The 17,407-nt window shown below is 35.1% G+C and overlaps 1 protein-coding gene across 1 annotated transcript; it reads right to left on the reverse strand.

Moving 5' to 3' along the window:
• Positions 1 to 14,817: 14,817 nt before the first annotated feature.
• Positions 14,818 to 15,799, reverse strand: LOC122282585. The gene has a single exon (XM_043094521.1). It carries the CDS (start codon positions 15,623 to 15,625, stop codon positions 14,966 to 14,968), a length of 660 nt encoding a protein of 219 aa, XP_042950455.1. The 5' UTR covers positions 15,626 to 15,799; the 3' UTR covers positions 14,818 to 14,965.
• Positions 15,800 to 17,407: the final 1,608 nt, after the last annotated feature.

Here is a 17,407-nt window from a genome sequence, read left to right on the forward strand (position 1 = left end):
GCAGTCATTTTGAGTAAACAGAGTGTAAACGGCTACACTGACGTGGATAAAAAGAAAACCCACCGTTTTGATGCTTTATCCCTCCTTTCAACTTCTCTCTCAATTCAATCCCTTAGAAGCCATGAATTCTTTTCCCTCCTCTCTCTCTATCTGGGAACTCTCATTTCCAAATTCCATTTCCCTCTCTCTCTCTCTCTCTCTCTCTCTCTCTCTCTCTCTCTCTCTCTCTCTCTCTCTCTCTCTCTCTCTCTCTCTCTCTCTCTCTCTCTCTCTCTCATTCCATTTCCTGACTGAGCTCGAGTCCACGTCGCTGATCTCCGAAGGCTAGCTCTCCCTTTTGCACCATTTTGCATCACGTTATGTTCCCAGCTCCCTTTGACGACCAGAAAGTGACCGACCCATTTTTCGTCTTCAACAAACATCTTCCTCCCTTCGAAATCCCTTTCCCATTCATCCTGAACCCCGAACCGAAATCATTTGCAAAATTCTAACTCTTCATCCCATACCGAAACCCTAACCCTTGATCCCGAAACTAGTAATCAATCACCCCTATCCAGGTTATTTCATATTTTTATATTATGGTATTTCTGCATTATTGTATTTCTGTATTTTTGGATTTTTGTATTTTTGTATTTTTGCAGTTTCTGTATTTTAGTATCTTCTGCAATGAATATTGGGATTTGATAAATGTCAATGTGCAAAAAGGAAACTTTGTTATTTTTATAAAAGAAATCTGTTTGGTTTCGTGAGGTATGTTTTTGTTGATGAGTAACGTAAATGGTGGAGGGAGAGGTACACACACATGCTTACAGCCTAGCCACCTAACATTATTTTTTTTTTGCCTTAGCATCTTGATTTATACGTATGAGTACTGAAGAAAAAGCTTTGCAATATTGTGAACTAGAGCTTGATATTGATAGGTTAGCAAAAGAGAACCGCCAATATTGAGAAAATAAATGCTCTTTCCCTCCGTATCATTGACATGTCAATGTATTTTCGTACAAATTAATTAAATCCTGACATGTCAATATTGAAGGATGATATATTCTCTTGCAAGTTAAATCATTGCATATCATTGATGTAAAGAGTTAAGAAATAGGACACAATATTGCTGGCTCACCTCTCTACTAGCAAATCCAAGGATTATGCAAAATAGGCATTTAACTTGAAATTTCTGAAGAAAGTAGTGTATTTTTTCACGATTATTAATAAATAGAAGAAGAAATATAAATATATCATTCATTCAAATGACTCTTAGTTGTTGAACATCTTACATAATACCTCCAAAAAATGTACAAAAGGCTGTATTAATTAATAGATCACTTAGAAAGAAGCAACCACTGAAAACTAAGAGGTCAAAGCCACTACGAAAATCAAGGTTAGAGGTTAGTTGGGGCCCCAAGAGCTTAAGTACATCACAGTCTAAAGGGACTCCTCCTCAGCCTTTTGAACAATCTTCTTATCCTTGCTTGATTTGTAAGCTTTAGCAAATGCATCTGCATTGAAGTTCAATGGGAACTTTCTCACTTAGATTTGTAAGATTTGTAAGCTTTCCTATCTTATATTTAAGGGATAGAAGAGAGAAACTCTTGCATGCTGAAGTTCAAACACTAAATTATTAGGTCTCAGCCATGAACTTTCTCACTCAAGAATTGAGGTGATAATAGTGAACAGTTGATATAACATTACTTAGATAGCTAGTTGAGAGAACATTATTAATGGGATGAATATCCCTTTGGTAGACCCCCTATTTTTTGCTTGTAGTTTTCTTTAATGGTTCCTATTCGTGTGAATCTCTGGTTTGGTGAATCTCTCACGTTCATTTGATGCCCAAAACTAAAATCACAATACTGATTTATGTTCGGTATGTCTCAATCACATGCATAAAGGAGCTTCCCCAAACTATGTATCTTCATTGCTTTATAATATGCCATAGCTGCAGTGTACATTTCTTCTCCCATGCATATATATACTGTCTAATATATATTGATCTGTTGGTTTGTTTTACTACAATATTATGATAGCAAATAAGTTCTGCTTTTCATTCTGGGTCAAGTTTGAAGAGACCACTTTGCTATTGTAGCTCCCAAGCGAAGCCAAGAACTTCTGGAAAAACAAATACTTTTGGTAGAAGATTTTTCAATTGTCCAAACTATAAGATGAATAAACAATATGACTTTTTTGAGTGGATTGATATTCAAAGTGAGCAAAATAGTTATTGTAAGATGACGTTAGAGTTAGCTGAATGGAGGCATGACAGGGTACTTCATGAGCGGCTACGCATCGAAGAATCCAAAATTAAATCATTGGAGAAGAAGTACAAGGGAGTCTTAAAAGTATTAATCTTGACATGGTTTTTTTTAGTAATAGTTTGTGGTGTACTTTTGATGTATCTAGTGTCGTCTAATGAGTCTCGGCCAATGCTACGATTCATGTAGCCCGTTGTACTTTTTTAATCACTTTGATCAGTTGAAATGTACTAAATGTGTCATATGTAAGGAGAACATCCTGACACTTTTGAATGTATTTGAAATTTGCTTAGTTTATTTTTAGATCAGTCTTGAAAGTATTGTGTTCAGTTTTGAAGATTTTTTGCAATCTTCCCATATAAATTTGATGTATTAAAATGGTCATTCGGTCCATTTTGCTAGAGTGGTTGTAAATTATCACAGGAGGGCAACTACATTATTGTAGTGAGGAATTTCTGAACGTATTAACTTTTGCATGGTTAAGTACTTGTGAGTTGTAACTGCAAGAACAATTTGCATGTCTGATTTACAAGAGTTGTTTATTCTCATAGTTTTTGTACTAAACATTTTTATCCACATATTTTCATTAGAATATCTAGTTCTGGTAGCAATTACAAGTAGTGTATATGCTGAAATATAAAAGAGCTAGCACTATAAAAGAAGGGCATAGGATGGGAAGAGACATAACATACATAGGCATCCATATGTTTAAGGGACTTGAAAGTTCCATTTGCACCTTCCAACTGCATTTGCCTGATCATTTATAGGTGATCAAAGAGAACATTATAATATCAATAACCTCTCTTGCATTTTCATGAAACACGAATTATGAATAAGTTAAAATGACTAGCTTTGGGATGTATATAGCTATACGGAACTCCAAGGCTTTGGACAAGTATGAGTCACTTTCAACATCACCTTCTCCATAAATAATTACAATTTTATAAGAAAAATAATTGTATAACCTCATCCTTCAACTTCTCCATCACATTTCTCCATAATCTATTTAATTCCCATAAATATTACAATTTTCCGTAACCTGTTTTATTTTCATAAATATTACAATTTTTCAAAAAAAAAAATTGTATAACCTCATCCGAATAATTCTCCATCAACTTCTCCATAACCTGTTTAATTTCCATAAATATTACAATTTTCATAACTTGTTTAATTTGCATAAATATTACAATTTTTCATTCAAAAAAATTGTCTAACCTCCTCGTTCTATCCACATATATAATTACATGATTGACACAAATATTTCCTCTAAGATGCAACCAAATTACAATGATGTTCATGAAAATCACTTCTAACATTTTTTCCTATATCATCAAATATATATATATATATATATAAACCAATGTGGCTCAACCATTAACCACATTATTGCCACTCTTGTGACCCATTTCCACCCAGGGAGCTTTGGTTGTGCGCCATCCAATCAAAAAAATATCTGATAGGACAAAAATTGAAAATATTAATCTCATGTAAATATTACAATTAATATATGCAAAGTTTAGAAATCTTACACTTTCTTGACTACCAATCATAGGATGAGATTGCGTGGTTCCACTACTGTTAAAAGTTGAGTTGTCTAGAACTCACTATTTATAAATAACAAATTTGATCAATCACAATACAAATATTGACCAACCATTAAATTATTACAATTCTTTGATCTATTTCTGATACCTGCACTTGTCCAAGATTGGTGATATTTACTTTTGATGGCCCAAATAAATTCATGTGTGTGTCCATGGCTGCTGTATCTCCGTCATCAAATAAATTCATGCACGTATCCATGGCTATTGTATCTCTTTCATCTCGCTAACAATTAAGTAAAAAGTGAAAATAGTCACTGGAAATAAGTGAAACTTTATCTATCTAACACACATGAACATAAAAATAAATTTTACTTCTCCCAAATGTTTATAAACACGCACCTGTTTGCGTTTTCCTCTAACTTGTGCTTTCTTTTGTTTGGCTTTAATCTTCTGCATGTCTGTCTCCATCCTATATGCTCTTTTAAGAGATAGAGGTCTTCCTTTCCCTTTGACAATAAGTGGACTCTTAACTTATTATGAACTACCAACTGCAGTTGTATCCAGTGTTGTAAAACTAGGTTCCGAACCTTTTTTGGGCAAAGAGATGTTAAATAGGACATGATATAATTATAAAAATTGTAGAAATATAAGAGAAATATTGTAGTAAATACACAAAAAAATAGGTTCGTCGCCTTTGAACCTGTTTGGGTCATAGATAAGGGGCGTTGGTTCTGACAATATAATCCAGTCATCTCATGTATCATCTTCTTCGCATCTTCAAATTGCTCATTAGAATTCACTGCATAATCTATCATCTCATAACACATATTCAAAAGAATTGAATATCTATTACCATTTGGCCTCTGATCCCCTGCATCGTAGCTTCTTCAGATTGACGTGTATCTCCTCTTAATATCATTCCTCCATCGGTCTAAAATGTACCGGTCTGGTAATGATTTTATACCATTAGATTTGAATGCAGCCAAAATATGCCTACACAGTATCCCCATCATCTGAAATAACCCACATGAATACTTTGCATTATAGTCATCCAAATTAAAATCCACTGAATATGCAACCTATTTTGTGAACTCCTGAATATGAACTTCATCTTCTACCAAATAACTCTTCATTACACCATCAGATGTCTGTAGAGATAGATCCAAATCAAGCACATCAATTACTTGCTGTTGAACTTTTTTAAATTTAGCGTTGGTGTACAACTCTTGAAATTTCTTTTCAATTGGAGATCTAGATACGCAGGGAATGGTGCCGCTAAATGACTGGAATTCCGCCTGATTTTCATTTTCAATTTTCTTCTTCAAGGCATTGTCAAACTGGTCAAAAAACTCCTTCGAGATTGTCTTTGAATGGACATAACCATCAAAAAAAGCATTCATACTTTCGCTTCGCTGGGTTGTACTCATTTCAGCCCAAAAGTGCTCTTTTAGGAAAACTGGTACCCAATACTCACGCTCATTGTATAAAATTTTCAACCACGCATTCTCATGTAATAAACCCGGCCCAACATTTTTCAAAATCCTCAATAGTTTGTGTGTCATACACACATTTCATCAGCTTAGTTTTTAGCCCACTTTTGTAGTTAGCATATGATCCAAGTTTCTTGGGGACTTTTTTTAGTATATGCCATAAGCAAAATCTATGTCGAGTTTCCGGAAAGACAATAGCAATTCCATTTTTCATTATTCTGTCTTGATTAGTAATAATTGCCTTTGGAGCTATTCCGTTCATACATTGCAACCAAGTTTGAAATAGCCATATAAATGTCTCTGTGTCCTCATCAGAAATCAATCCAGCTCTCAAAAAAATCGACTGCCCGTGGTGGTTTACACCAACAAATGGTGCAAAGGGCATTCATAACTATTAGTCAGGCATGTGGTGTTGAATGTGATGACATCACCAAAATATTGATAGGCTGCCCAACTACGTGGATCTTCCCAAAAAATATTTTTTAACCTCCCGTTATCGTCTAAATCCATCAACTCAAAAAATCCGTTATTCTTGTTCTACATCCTCATAAAATAATCACAAAGTGCTCCAGTACCACCTGCACCAAGTCATAGATGACGGGTTTTGTTGATGTAATTGCGACAATCCTTTTCCAAAAATGGGAGGTTCTCAAAGCCACCTGCGCCAACTACAAGAGATCCGTAACTCTTATTCATTCGGATGCCAACTAAGTCATTTGTGTCTAGGACTCTTTTAACGGTCTCACTCATTTCTCTATTACATCGAAAGAAGCAGGATTTCTGTGAGCTAATTACATGATTATGTGAATTATTCACTGTTGCCAACCGCATCTTTCCCTCGACTCTTAAAGCATTAATCATTGCCTTAAAGTCCGTCTTTCCCGTCGGATATGGGTTGGCGACATTGGAACTCTTAATTTGAGCCTTCCTTCCCTGTGCACAACCAAGGGTCACATATCTGACACTTTGATCTTCTGACCTCTCACTCTTTTGTGTCATCACTCTAAACCCGTATTTTTTTTGCATACTGCTTATAATAGCTCAACAAATCTTCAAATGAATTGAACTTCATCCCTGACTTTGGCTCCTCAATGATATCATCACCATCCAACGATGTCGCTACATTTGGTCTACCGGGAGTGCCATCGTCAGTTTCCCGTTCATCTGGTCTATCCAACAGAATTTCTTCATCAACTCTAGCAAAAGTATATTGCCCTTTAGTTTCTGGACAATCGGGTCTATCTTCTTCACCAAATCTTACACTTGTCACGGAGCTTGTAGTGATAAATGGCCTTGGAGGTCCCATCCCATATTGAAATGGATAACCAACGTTTTGCTTAACACAAAAAAATGAAAATATATAAATAAGTTAAAAAATAATTAACTTATAACTAAAACACTAGAACGAAGTTGAAAAGGTACCTGAATGTTACTTAGATTTTTGTTGCCATCTGGATATGGCAGGAAAGCTGGTGACCATGTAGGAATTGGTCCAAAGTAACCATGCACGTCCTTTGGAAAGTTTGGTAGACCAGTTTGAGGGATATCCTAACATAAAAATAATAACAATAATTAGAATGCTAAACATTGAGTTGCAATAGGTTTTTTAATTATGAAATAACATACTAAGTTTGGGGGATTTGAGCTAGATGGTGTTAAGGGAGATGCGTGTTCTTCCCCTTTTCCCATGCCCTGTACAAGTTGTTCACTTTTATGTTCAGATGTTGAAAAAGTAGTTGTGAATTGCAAATAAATTTAAAAAAACAAAAAAAAAACTGGTATCATTTTGTAGGAATGGCATGATAAATAAATAAAGTATGCTTGCTTGCTTCACCCATTAAGAAACTCATTAAACAAATTGATGTATTCTATTGGAGGTAACGAAATGTAAATATTGAAGCCAATAGTTTATAATTTAGGCAGTGGAACTAAACAATGCAAAATTTGAAGGTTATAGATTTTAACCAATTGTGAGTTTGTTAATGTTATAACTTAAATCAAAGTGAAGTAGTTGAAGTGCAATAAAATGATTACAATACTTAATCAGTTTTCACATCTTACATGATTTGGAGTCAAAACCTGAATTTTGGAAGCCATAATTTTATTTTCTTATTACTAAACTTGTACATCACACCCTCGAGATTTTAAATTTAAAGGAAAAAAATATGAGCAAGTATAACATTAATACTTTCCTTCTCTAATTTTCATGAGATTAGTAATTTGTTTTTTCCTTTTGTGAAACACAAATGCCAACTTTTTTCACTAAAAAACCTCTCTCCTAAAAGGAAATATGAAAATTGAGCCACATCATCGTAAGACATATCAACTTAAGCTAGCAATCTTTATTCAATTTCTAATATTTAAAACCCTGGTGCAATTTAGCTTGCCTAAGACTCGTCTTTCCCTAAAGGTAAGTTATATACTAATCTTACAGACCGTTCAGTTGTCAGTTGGCCCAAGAGGAGCTAGAGTAAAACCTTCCCAAGCTTAGACCATATTCAAAGCGGACTTGATCATGCCAGGTCCATTTGCATGGTGATTATATGTTGCTCTCTTTAAAAAAAGTTTTGCAATTGTTTCAGTAGACTTATCAAGCCAATTTTTTAACCTAGAAGTAGCATTTTGCAATTAGTGAATTTATCTCGTCCCATTTAAGCACTATATCGAAGGTAGGGTTAAAAATAGAGAACTAGTATTCAATCCTTTGCACCAGAAAATTATTAAATCTCCCAATCATCTAACTAACCAAGACGTAGTGTCATAGATCCAATGATGGCCAACAAGATAAAGGTAGGATTAACATAAAAGTACAAGGAAAAGCTTTCCCAATCCATAAATTCCATTCAAAAGAGGACAAAGTTGAAGATCAGTTCGAGGACTAGAGATAATAGACAAGGAACAAGCAAAGATGATAGCTAGGCTGGAGGCAATCCGAAAGAACCAAACTCGAAGAATAGTGCAAGTACAACACTAACTTCATTTACCACAATTAGAAATAAGGAATCAAGTTGATGACACAAATAACCATATTTCTGAGGAACTATTTGTAGCAATATATGATTCTAAAAGTTTCTAATTCTTCATTGATTCCTTATAAGAGGCTTGGTTTTATTTTACCTAATTCTCCCTTAAAGCACCAGTAGATTGTTACTTATTAAAAAATAAAAAAAAATAAAAAAGGCATTAACAGATTGTTGGCTGAATCTAGTAAATCAAAATATACAAGAACCAGGAAGTATGGAGGAAAAGCCAATAGAATGCTCTCTCATCTTCTCCATTCAATCAGCATAATTAAAAATCAAAAAAAATCTTTCAGGAACAATATTATGTATCATTAAAGCTACTTCCATCATGCCAGCCTTTTGTAACCTGCAACTTGATTTTATCAACTAAATGCATGTAAGACTGACATTCCATGAGTGATATAATAAGCATTGAACTTGCAATAACAACATGTCACATGTTTACATTATTCATATCCTTGTATGTCATCGTAATGAGCTTTTATTTTTGTTTCCTTTTCTTTTCAAAATCTCAATTTATTTAGTTTACATTGGCTTGCTACACGAAACAAACCAGAGCAAAAATAAACTAGAACTGTAAACAACATTTTCAAACAAAGATATTGATCCCCATATGAATGCTCCAACATATATATTTACCATGTTCATGCAAATGCTACGAAACGGAGCCACAAATATATTTACCATGTTCATGCAAATCCCAAGTTTATTGAAACATAATGAGATAGATCTATATCAAAACTAGAACCTGGTTATGGTGGTGCCGACGGTAAAGTGAGAAGATGACCCATGAAACGCTGATCGACCCACGAAACTAACCCATGTCGTTGACCCAAAATGCTGGCCCACCAAGTTGACCCGAGGTGATGGCCCACAAAGCTGACCCAAACTCTGCCCACCAAGCTCACCCAAACAATGCTCGGGCTTGACCCACCCAACGTAGTGTTGAGAACTTGATGAATAGCAGAGAAAACTAAAAACAGAGGAAGGATTGTGTAATCTGATATGAATTAACTCGATACTTGATGATTAATACATGAAGGTCTATGTAATATTTATACTACACAGAGGAATAAATGTATAACAGAAATGTAACAGAAATAACTGTATTTTAAATCTTCTCCTTCTCTTTTTCTGCCTTTAGCTTTTCTTCTTTAGACTTCAACTCCATGCTGTCAATGTGAGAGGCTATACTCCAACACCCCCCCTCAAGATGAGCATGTATATTGATAATGTTCATCTTGCGCAAATTATGATGGAAAGGCAGTGATCCGAGAGGCTTGGTAAATATATCTGCTAGTTGTAATCTTGAGGGAATATAGAAAAGCTTTATAACATTCTGCTGCAATTTCTCCCTAACAAGATGACAATCGATTTGAATATGTTTAGTCCTCTCATGTTGTACTGGATTAGTTGCAATAGACAAGGCTGATTTGCTGTCAGTGTAAAGCATTGTAGGCTGAGAGTGATCAACACTGAGATCTTGAAGGGCATATAATAACCACTGCACCTCACAGGTTGTGGCAGCAAGAGCCCTATATTCTGCTTCTGCAGATGATCTGCTAACTGTGGCTTGTTTCTTTGATTTCCATGAGATTAAAGAATCTCCTAGAAAAATTGCATATCCTGTAACACTTCTCCTGGTGTCTAAGCAACCTGCCCAATCACTATCAGAAAAGGCTTTTAATTGAAAATCTGAAGATGAAGAGAAGAACAATCCTTGTCCAGGTGTAGCTTTTAAGTATCTAAGCACACGCATAGCAGCTTGATAATGAGAAACTGCTGGTTTAGCAAGAAACTGGCTAAGGACTTGAACAGAATAGGCCAAGTCAGGCCTTGTAACTGTCAAATATAGTAGCCTGCCAATTAACCTTCTGTAACCCGAGGCATCTTCATAGAGATTAGGATCATCTGTACTAAGTTTAAGAGTAGATTCCATTGGAAATGCAGCTGGCTTGGAACCTGTGAGACCTGCATCTTGAAGTATATCCAAAGTATACTTTCTTTGACAGAGAGAGATGCCAGATTTTGATCTGGCTACTTCCAATCCTAGGAAGTACTTCAATTGCCCCAAGTCCTTGATTGTGAACTTATCATGCAGAAATATCTTGAGTTGCTGAATCTCAATTAGATTATCACTAGCTAGTAGAACATCATCTACATATACTAGTAAAGTAATGAAAGAAGTGGCAGTTTTCTTGATAAAAAGTGAGCAATCAGAATTGCCTTGAGTAAAGCCATATTGAAGAAGAGCTTGAGAGAGTTTGGCAAACCATTGTCGAGATGCCTGCTTCAGGCCATAAAGACTCTTTAACAGTTTACAAACTACATTGGGATGTTTAACATCCAAACCAGGGGGCACTTCCATGTAAACTTCTTCATTTAATTCACCATGTAAAAAGGCATTATTTACATCTAATTGGTGAATATACCATCCCTTAATAGCAGCAACAGCTAATAATAACCGAATTGAAGTAAGTTTTGCCACTGGGGAAAAAGTATCAAAGAAATCTAATCCTTCTTGTTGAGTGTAGCCTTTGGCTACCAACCTTGCTTTATGTCTTTCTATGGTTCCATCAGCCTTGTATTTCACTTTAAAAACCCATTTACAACCTATGGTCTTTTTATTTTTAGGTAAAGTAACAAGTTCCCAGGTTTTATTTAACTCTAAAGCAGTGAGTTCATTTCTCATAGCAACTTGCCATTCATGAGATTTTGCAGCTTGTTGATATGTTTTTGGTTCTTTGATAATAGAAATTGAAGCTAAGAAAGCTTTGTGTGAAGCTGAAAGTCTACTGACAGAAATAAAAGAGGATATAGGATAGGGATTACCTGTGTTAGAGGAACAACCAATGGAAGCAGATGAGTTGATTGCATGAGGAAACAATGAGGCAGTACCACAATAATAATCCTGCAAAAATTTTGGTGTTTGTTTAATCCTTGATGATTTTCTGACAGCAGGGATAGGATTTGCTAAGTCAGTTTGATGGTTGCTGTCAATATGAGATGAATCTGAACTTTCTAAGTCATTTTGGTGCATGCTGTCAATATGAGAGAAATCTGAACTTGCTAAGTCAGTATGATGGAAGCTGTCAATATGAGAGGAATCTGATTCATTAGGAATCAGTGATGTAATATTTTGATCAGAAGAGATAGGATTGTTTATATGAGAGGAATTATATTGGAATTCTGAAGGAGGAAACAGAAAATTAGGTATGGCAGAATTAACTGGAAGACTTTTGAATGGAAAGTTGGTTTCATGGAACACAACATTTCTGGAAATGATGATTCTATTAGTGTTTAAGTCCATAAGTTTGTAACCTTTGACAGCAGAAGGATATCCTAAAAATAGACATTTTGTTGCTCTTGGATCAAACTTTTGTCTGTGACTAGTAATTGTAGATGCAAAGCATAAGCATCCAAAAATTTTTAAATGAGAAAGATTTGGTGATTTGTGAAATAACATTTCAAAAGGTGTTTTATTTTGGAGAAGAGGAGTTGGAATTCGATTTATGATATGGGCTGCAGTCAATACACAATCACTCCAAAAAATTAAAGGTAAGTTTGCTTGAAACATCAAAGCTCTAGCTGTGTTTAATAAGTGTTGATGTTTTCTTTCAACCACTCCATTTTGTTGTGGAGTTTCTACACAACTTCTTTGATGTACAATTCCATTGTCACCATAAAATTTTGTAAGGAAAAATTCTGAACCATTGTCTGTTCTTATGGTTTTTACAGAGGTATTGAACTGCGTTTTAACCATGTTACAAAAATTTGGTAGTAAAGATGAAACCTCAGATTTAGTTTTAAGCATATACACCCAAGTGCATCTTGTAAAATCATCTACTATAGTGAGAAAGAATTTAAAACCAGAATATGATATAGTAGCAAAAGGACCCCATATATCACAATGAATCAATTCAAATTCTTTATTAGAAATACTTTGTGATACAGGGAAAGAAAGCTTTTTCTGCTTTGCTAGTGGACAAATTTCACAGACATTTGTACAATCAAATGTTATTGAATTGTCTATTTGTCTAAGAAAAGGTATTCTAGAATTTGAGACATGACCTAATCTGTAGTGCCAAAGGTTTGGCTGATTTCGAGTAATGATTGATGCAGAGATTGGTGTAGGATTAAGCTGATTGTGCTGACAAGAATTAGCTTTTGAAGAAGCTTGAGGTAGGTAATAAAGGCCTTGTTTCTCATAGGCAATCCCAATCATCTTCTTCATTGATTGGTCCTGTAAAAGGCAATGTGAATCAAAGAAAGATAGACAAAGATTAGATTCTTTGGTTAGTTTAGAAACAGATAATAGGTTGAATGAAAAGCTTGGAACACACAAGACATTATGCAAATGTAATGTGCTAGAAAGACTTACAGTTCCAATATATAATGCTGGAACAGTTTGACCATTAGGAAGATTTATGGAATTTGTAACTGGTTTAGGAGTAGAAGAATATAGTAGTGGTGAACAGATCATATGATCTGTTGCACCAGTATCTAGGATCCAAGAAAATTCAGATTTTAACTTGGTAGAAACAGAATTGCATTGACTGAAAAGATTACCAGAAAATTGAGTGGTGGCTAGATTTACTGCTGCTGTGGATGTATCAATGTTCTGAGTATTTGAACTCGAATTGGCAAGTGCTATGAGTTTATTGAATTCTTCAGCAGTTAGACTAAACCTTTGGCTCTCATTACTGTTTTTAATAAAGACCTCTTCAGTTGAAATGGCTGTATGTGCAGAAGGAAGATTTCTTTTTCCCTTAGGTCCAGTCCATCCAGGAGGATAGCCATGCAATTGAAAGCACTTGTCAATTGTATGACCATTATAACCACAGTGAGTACAATGCAGTGAGGATTTCTTCAGCTTGTCTTTGATGAACTTGGACTGAGTATTCTGATTGGACTGAGTATAATGCTTGGCCAACAAAGCATGTGTGTCATTACTTGTGAAGTTGGTCAATTGCCGTTGACTTTCTTCTTGAAGCAGCAAAGAAAACACTTTAGCCATGCTAGGCAATGGAACAGCAAGTAACAATTGACTTCTTACTGAAGCATAAGAATCATTCAATCCTACCAGAAATTTCAACACGTAATCTGACTGTTGCCTAAGAAGCAAGAAATTGAACAGATCACAGGTGCAAGAAGCCATCTTGCCACATGTACAAGTTGGAAGTGGCCTATAATTGACATACTCATCCCAAAGGGTCTTGAAAGCACTGAAATATTCTGTAATTGAGGATGAACCTTGGTTTATACAGCTTAGGGATTTTTCAAGATGAAAAACCCTTGGTCCATCACTTCTCAAATATCTTGTTTTTAACTCATTCCAGAGGTCTACAGCAGATGCAACATAGAGTAAACTATTTCTAATATCTTTAGAAATAGAATTCATGAGCCAAGAAAGTACCAAATTATTGGCACGAAGCCAAGCAGTATGATTAAGACGCTGAGTAGTAGGAGGAGCAGTAATTGAGCCATCAATGAAAGCTATCTTGTTCTTCACAGTGAGGGCAATGCTGATTGAACGACTCCAAACAATGTAGTTGTCTCCTCCAAAGATTTCTGACACCAAGAGAGAACCCGGATTATCACTAGGATGAAGATAATATGGGCTAGAGGAATCATCTGAAGGATTAAGAATACGAGATGAAGCTGAAGAATTAGGGGAGTTTTCTTCTGCCATGTTTCCAAGAATTGGAAAGAAAGTGCAAGAATTGAGAAACAAGATTCTCGAGGAACAAGAATTAAAGATTCTTGAGCAGAAATATGTAATCGAAGTAGAAAGATTGTAATTGAAGTAGAAAGATCAGAGTGTGCAATGCAGATTGCAAGAATATGCGGAAGCAGTGTTTGTGAATTCTCAATCTGATACCATGTTGAGAACTTGATGAATAGCAGAGAAAACTAAAAACAGAGGAAGGATTGTGTAATCTGATATGAATTAACTCGATACTTGATGATTAATACATGAAGGTCTATGTAATATTTATACTACACAGAGGAATAAATGTATAACAGAAATGTAACAGAAATAACTGTATTTTAAATCTTCTCCTTCTCTTTTTCTGCCTTTAGCTTTTCTTCTTTAGACTTCAACTCCATGCTGTCAATGTGAGAGGCTATACTCCAACACGTAGACCGGCCCGAAATTAGCCCACCCAAACCAGATGCCCAACCCAGCGACAAACGATCTACACCCACGAGGAAGGACTGAAGAAACTGGGGAAGCGATCTAAGAGTTCGTCATTCTCACAGTCGCACATCAGAAACGGGAAAGAAGAAATGGTTTCAATCGCTTTCTTCTGCATTTTCATTCGTTTTTCATTTTTTTATTTTTATTTTTTTTATTTTTATAATATATAGCGGCTGACATGCCGACTGCACCCCATTTATATTTACTAACTAAGTATAGAACTATTGTGTGTGTATATATATATATATAGAGAGAGAGAGAGAGAGAGAGAGAGAGAGAGAGAGAGAGAGAGAGAGAGAGAGAGAGAGAGAGAGAGTAAATCTTGATCTGCATCATGTATAGGATTCCCTCGCAATCGAAATAATTATAAGAACAACATACAAACCAAAGCCAAGGAAAAAAAATTGGATAAAAGAAAAACATAGCTAGGAAACTGCTATATAAAACAGCTTCATGTTCACTTGCAATTCAAATCCACGGCGTTGTCTGCATTAAGCTTGATGGAGATGGTGCAATTCATTTGGGCAGACTTCTTATTCTTCATCACAAACATCAATACCACTTTCCCACTAAGCTTGGCTTGGCTGTTCAACGTCAAGGTCCCGGTACCCAACTCATTTCCAAGGCTCGTAGTGCTGGTCAGGGCATTTGAATTGACACTAACAATAACACTAACTTTTTTGGTCGAAAGCATCCCAGCCTTACCCTTAGGAATGAAGATTTCCCCAACGGTCACGCCCCGGTACAGGAAGGTGGCATTAGAGCTGTCATATTTGTAGGGACCGAAATTTGTGTTCTTAACCCTAACTTGGGTTGTGAAGCTTATGTCGAAGGAAGGTGACGATGCTTGAGTTCCAGCTGTAGTGGTCACCTTCCTTAACTCGATTGTGCCCAACCTGACTTTAGGGGTCTTAACTTTCATCACAATGAGAGAAAAGATCAGGATGACTATGGTCTGAAACACAACAAAAGCAGCTATATAAATCGCCAACTTGATCCTTTTCTTTCTTCGGAGCTCGTTGGATAGCAAAGTGTTTGATTCTTCATCGCTTTTTGGGATCTTACTTTCTGGTGCCAGTGGGTACACCGGCTGTTGGTTCGTAATTTGCTCGCCCATTTTCTTCCCTTTAATTCGAACGGTGTATATCTAGCTAGAAAAGTAGTTTTCCCTTCTCTGCGCTAAAGGAACCCTTTAGCTAAAAGGAATTTTAGAATGTAAAGCAATTGGTTGGTGTGGAGAAATGGCAGGGGCAAATTGTGCTATTTATAGTGTTTGGATGACTAGATCTATGATAAAGAGAGTGAAACGGGAACGAGGGGTTCTGAGCTTCAAGGAAAAAAGGGTGCAAGAAGTTAAATATGAAGATTAATTCACTACAAGGAAAATGATCATTTGTGACGAATTATATATATGAAGAAAATGACTATTTACAATTAATACAGACTTATTTTAATAAAAATAGTCATTTTTATAAAAAATAACTGGTCACAACTAAGCAATTTGTTTATAGTGATTGCGAGCAACGCGGCTGATCAGGTTGGAATTTCTGACTTTTAGATGGTCTATGTATTTGTCTTCTCGAAGAAGATTTTATATACCGAATTAATGCTAGCTCCTGTGTGGGTTGGAGAAAGACGCGTACTGGTCAAGGTTTCTTAGGATATATACCAAGCCATTATCAGTACCCATGCATAATGAAACATCCTCTACGGCACCTTCGAGGGCCCAAGTTGCACAGGATCCCCATTTTTACGATTTGGAGATGTTTGGGAGAATGGATGAGACGATAATTTAGTGAATAGTAATAAATAGTTTGAATTAAGATATTTTATTAAATTTTAAAAAATGTGAATAAAATTATTATTAAGTTAAAATATTGTTAATATATAATTTTTGTTTTGAAATTTAAAAAAATAATATTATTTTGTGTTTTGTTTGGAAGTATTGGAAAGTTATAATGATTAGTTAATAATTAGATTAAAAAGTTAAAATTTTGAAATTGAAAAATATTTACATTTGAGTGATGTATGTATGTTTGGAAAGAAAATTATGAGATTGTTTGTGTTCCCGAACAAGGGCTTAAACACGAGTAATACAATTTTATGATTAAATTCAACGCATTCTCTTTAGAGAAAAGTGATGTCCATTGTTATTAAAAATTAAATTTTTTATATGAATTTTAGATTAATTGCCTTTCAAAGCAAGTGCGTATATAGAACTTATATATCCTAGAAATTACACACAAATAATTTCCCTTTAGATTACTTTCTTCAATGTGAAATGATCATTTCACATATTCCAACTCCAACTTTTAAAATCTGAGACGACAGTTATGATCATGAACTTTGAGAATTCCAACTCTAATTGAAGCAGATGATCAACAAAGTTTGAGATTTTTGCACAACTCTATAAAAGTTGGGGAGTTCCCTATAATTTTCTGGCTGATTACTTTATTTAATGTAGAGAGAACTAGACACGGCATGTGGACTTCACTGTATTTAATGGAAAATGCTGCTTCCACCGAGGATATAGTTAGGAGGGTAAAATTTTATGTCCGGACCAAAAAAATTGATCGGATCAAACCAAAAACTTGTTTGGTCGGTTTCGATCCTCTATTTGTGGGACCAAATGGGTTTTTTACTGTCCTAGGATGGCCTTTTTTTCATCCCGGACCGGACCTACTGAACTACAAATAAATATTTTTAAATATGTTTTTATAAATTATATATGTTATTTTATATGGTAGTTATATAAGTGAATTATGTAATTTTTTCATCTAACCTATGATTTGACTATATAAAATGTTAAATCTATAATTATTAATTAACTAATATATAATTATCAATTTTGATAAATTTTTAGGCTATTTTTAATGAAAAAAATATACAAATAGAATTA

The sequence above is a fragment of the Carya illinoinensis genome, chromosome 11 (genome assembly GCF_018687715.1).
Source record: "Carya illinoinensis cultivar Pawnee chromosome 11, C.illinoinensisPawnee_v1, whole genome shotgun sequence".
In the NCBI taxonomy this organism is placed as follows: domain Eukaryota; kingdom Viridiplantae; phylum Streptophyta; class Magnoliopsida; order Fagales; family Juglandaceae; genus Carya; species Carya illinoinensis.

Excerpts from the sequence above, each read along its gene's own strand:
- LOC122282585 (XM_043094521.1), bottom strand. The coding sequence starts at position 15,625 with ATGGGCGAGCAAATTACGAACCAACAGCCGGTGTACCCACTGGCACCA.